The sequence below is a fragment of the Hevea brasiliensis genome, chromosome 5 (assembly GCF_030052815.1).
Source record: "Hevea brasiliensis isolate MT/VB/25A 57/8 chromosome 5, ASM3005281v1, whole genome shotgun sequence".
NCBI classification, from domain to species: domain Eukaryota; kingdom Viridiplantae; phylum Streptophyta; class Magnoliopsida; order Malpighiales; family Euphorbiaceae; genus Hevea; species Hevea brasiliensis.
The window spans coordinates 16,383,455-16,387,486 of record NC_079497.1 but is presented as its reverse complement, the minus strand read 5'-3'; the positions used below and the strand labels follow the sequence as shown (position 1 = coordinate 16,387,486).

The window sequence follows — 4,032 nt, the reverse complement described above, 5'->3', positions numbered from 1 at the left end:
ACTGGGTAGTGCATACGACAAACCAAAAACGACGATATTGCCTGCCGTGAAACAGTGACTGATCAGTTCATAAGATGTCTAGTTGCCGAGTTGTGGTCACCGGCGGGGTGAACAAGTATAATTACTTTCCATACCTTAATGTCGTTGACATGGCACCTCCTAATTGGCTAAATATTTAAAAGAAATTAAAAAGAAGCATCCCACGCTTTTAGTTTGCATCAGAGTTTCTGCCTCGGTTCTAGAAGCAGGCGGTCTGCCATTTCTCGGCCTAGATTCTGCTGTAGATGCTCCCCTTGAATTTTGATATACTTGTTTCTTAGTACATGTTTTATTTGTTTAGTCATTCTCCACTATATTTATTCATGGAATTCACAAGGACTATTAATACTACTAGCTGTAGGCTTCCACTTGCTGCAAGATGGCAACAACCATGGCAGAAAAAGATCTTGGTTGCAGAGATCAAAGGTGGTCTCTCAAGGGGAAGACTGCACTTGTCACTGGAGGAAGCAGGGGCATTGGGTTACTTATTTTCTTTTCCTCTATATGTTGTTTTTTCTTCCACTTTAATTTGGTTATTTTGAGTTGATTATATTTATATCTCATTAGATATGCCATAGTGGAAGAACTAGTTGGATTTGGAGCAAGAGTGCATATTTGTTCCCGCAATGAGAAAGAGCTCAACGAGAGGGTAGAAGAATGGAAGAGTAAAGGGTTCGACGTTAGCTTCTCAGTTTGTGACCTCACTTCTAGAGCTCAAAGAGAGAAGCTAATTGAAACAATCTCCACTATTTTTGGTGGGAAGCTCAACATCCTTGTAAGTTTGTATCTCTAAATCCCACCGAATCATCCTACTGTTATCTATGGAATAAGATTGTTGTTGTTGATTTCCACGTCCTCTCTCCACTATAGATGTATAACAATATTAATTATATTAATTAAGAACAAGAATACTGGGCAAATAGTACTTAAACAGAACTTTGATTATTGTGGCAGAGTGTTGTTTCATAGTTAATAATTTGCTGTGCGAGGTTTATTAAATTAGCCTTGTCAATAGTTTATGTACCAATTTTTAATATTTGTTACAACCCAATAATGTGAAAGTTAATTTATGTTGCTGATTCTATTGCCTCTCAGGTGAATAATGCTGGAATAGTTACACTAAAAGATTGTGTAGATTATAGTATGGAAGACTATTCAAGCATAATGAGTACAAACCTGGAATCTCCTTATCATCTTTGTCAACTAGCACATCCACTCTTGAAAGCATCAGGAAATGGAAGTATCGTTTTTATATCCTCTATTGCTGGCGTAGTTGCTTTGCCTATGTTATCTGTATATGCAGCAACTAAGGGTATGCTATTACATACATGAGAGAGGAGAATGGTTTACAATTCAGAAAACCAATTATGTTTTTGATGTTTACCATAAACAATTAAGCAATTACACTTTTCAGGGGCAATCAACCAATTGACAAGGAACTTGGCATGTGAATGGGCAAAAGACAACATTCGCACAAACACTGTTTCTCCGTCTGGTACCAGAACCTCGATCGTGTCAAAACTTGTACTACCTGGTCTCCCTTTACCATATGTTATGCTTTGTCTTAAAATATTTCATGGCGTGTTGCCCCAATACCAAAGAAATTTTATATATATTTTAAGATACTACCAACTAATATATGAATTGATCATAAACCTTCAAATCTCCATAACCATAAAAATTCCATAACGTTTGCTTAGATGTCAAGCTTGTGCAGTAAATTGAGAGTTTTTTTTATAGGACCCAGCCGTTGCGAAGGCATATGATGGGATATTGGGCCAAACTCCAATTGGGCGCATTGCAGAGCCCAACGAGGTTTCATCGCTAGCGGCATTCCTTTGCCTTCCTGCAGCTTCTTACATTACTGGGCAAGTTATTTGTGTGGATGGAGGATTAACTGTCAACGGTTTTTTGCCAAAGCATTTCTGACTGAAACCGATCACTCCAGTCTTTGTATTGCTTTTAATTCAGTCCTTCAAGTTCTATCTATGAAGCTCCAAATTGTTAAGTTGTTCTTTTTCATTTTGTATGAAGCCATTCGTAAGTTTCTGTAACTTCTGTTCTAAAAGAAAATTGTTGTATCATTTTGACATTGAATACAATTCAAAATTAAGTTCACATGTGTTGCCTCTTCTTCATAGGAATTCAATTTATTTAAGAAATCGCTTTAATCATTTTTTTATTTAGTAGATTTGGTTCCAATTAAAGTTTAAACATTAGATCCTTCAACTTAAAAAAAGAATTTATTATATCATGTATTACCAAATTAAGGTTTCTTTCATTTCACAGAAAATAACATGGATATGAAAAATATTTTTCATGAAAATTATTTTTTAAAAAATATTTTTTATAATTTATTTTTTATTATTTTATTATAATATTAAATTAATGGTATATACAAGATTGGATCCAAAGCAGAGTTCCCTAAATCTTTTTTTTTTTAAATAGTTATATAATTTCTCATAGGTAGGGTTTGATAAAAGGCGTTTGGTCCCCTCAATTTGTTTTTTCTAAATAATAATAATAATAATAACAACAATAAAAATAATAAATTTATGGAGTTAAAATATTATTGATGTTAAAAAAAAATATTTTAGAAGTGAATAAAATAACAATAATTAAATCAAATATTATTAGCGTGAATACTTATTTAGAGTACTCTATAAATAAAAAATGAAAATTAAATATAAAAAGGACTATGTAATATTACGAGAGAAAAATATTAAACTAAAATGATGCATGGTCTAAAAATCTATGTAGATCTCTAACTCCTTTATTTTCATCCATGATTTTGGTATAGCTAAATAATCAAATTTCTTATTGTTTAAAGTACATATGCTTTGGTATCTCTCTACTCAATTTGCTTCTTGACCCGATTATTAAAACTCAATTCTCATAATTTTTAATTTCAACTTTAGCTATAGTAAGTCATTGATTGATAAAGTATAGTCAATTTAGCATTAGAATAATTATACAACAAAATCTTCCTAATTTAAGGTGAATTTATATGAATATTATTAGATTTATATTGCTTAAATAATTTTTTTTATTAGTTATTTGTATAATTGTTGTAACAACCCAACTAGGGGCCGTTATCAGTGTTTGGAAAAGGATCAGCTTAAAGCTGTCGGCACCTGTAGCAAGATTAAGACCTGATAAGCATAACTTACTCCACATAAACGAAAACCTATCAATTATGCTACCTTAGACTGCAAGAATAAGATAGTGAAGTTTAGAGGATGGGATGGGTCAGAAGTGGTGTTTCAGGGAGACCAAGTGCCGCTTGTGAAAGGAATGATCTCAGCCATGCAGGCCAGAAAGATGCTCAGGAAAGGATGTATGGGGTTTATAGCCCATGTCAAAGAAGTTATGGTGAACCGAAGTGGACTAAGATAAGTTCCAGTGGTAAGAGAGTCTCCATATGTTTTTCCAGAAGAGCTACTTGGATTGCTACCTAAGAGGGAGATAGATTTTGATATTGATCTAGTTCCTAGCACTAAACCTATATCTATTCCTTCTTACAGGATGGCTCCTACAGAGCTAAATGAGTTAAAGGAGCAGTTGCAAGTTCTAGTAGGCAAGGGATTCATCAGACCAAGTAATTCTCCCTAGGGTGCTCTGGTACAGTTTGTAAAGAAGAAGGATAGTTCCTTGAGTTTGTGCATAGATTACAGGCAGTTGAATAAAGTAACCACAAATAATAAGTACCCTTACCCCATATTGATGGTTTGTTTGATCAGCTAGCAAGAGATAGTTATTCATCTAAAATAGACAGTTATTCATCTAAAATAGACTTGAGGTCTAGATATCACAAGTTGAGGATCAATGAGACAAACATTTCGAAGACTACCTTCAAGACTAGGTATGAGCATTATGAGTTTCTGGTGATGCCATTCAGGCTAACCAATGCCCTAGTTGCATTCATGGATCTCATGAATAGGGTATTTAGACCTTTTCTGTATCACTTTGTGATCATCTTCATTGATGAAATCT

The 4,032-nt window shown here is 33.9% G+C and overlaps 1 protein-coding gene across 1 annotated transcript; it reads left to right on the top strand.

Moving 5' to 3' along the window:
• Positions 1-235: 235 nt before the first annotated feature.
• Positions 236-2,132, top strand: LOC110633337 (tropinone reductase homolog At5g06060). The gene is made up of 5 exons (XM_021781897.2): positions 236-519; positions 607-814; positions 1,135-1,351; positions 1,454-1,563; positions 1,780-2,132. Exons 1-5 carry the CDS (start codon positions 419-421, stop codon positions 1,966-1,968), a joined length of 825 nt encoding a protein of 274 aa, XP_021637589.1. The 5' UTR covers positions 236-418; the 3' UTR covers positions 1,969-2,132.
• The last annotated feature ends 1,900 nt before the right edge of the window (positions 2,133-4,032 follow it).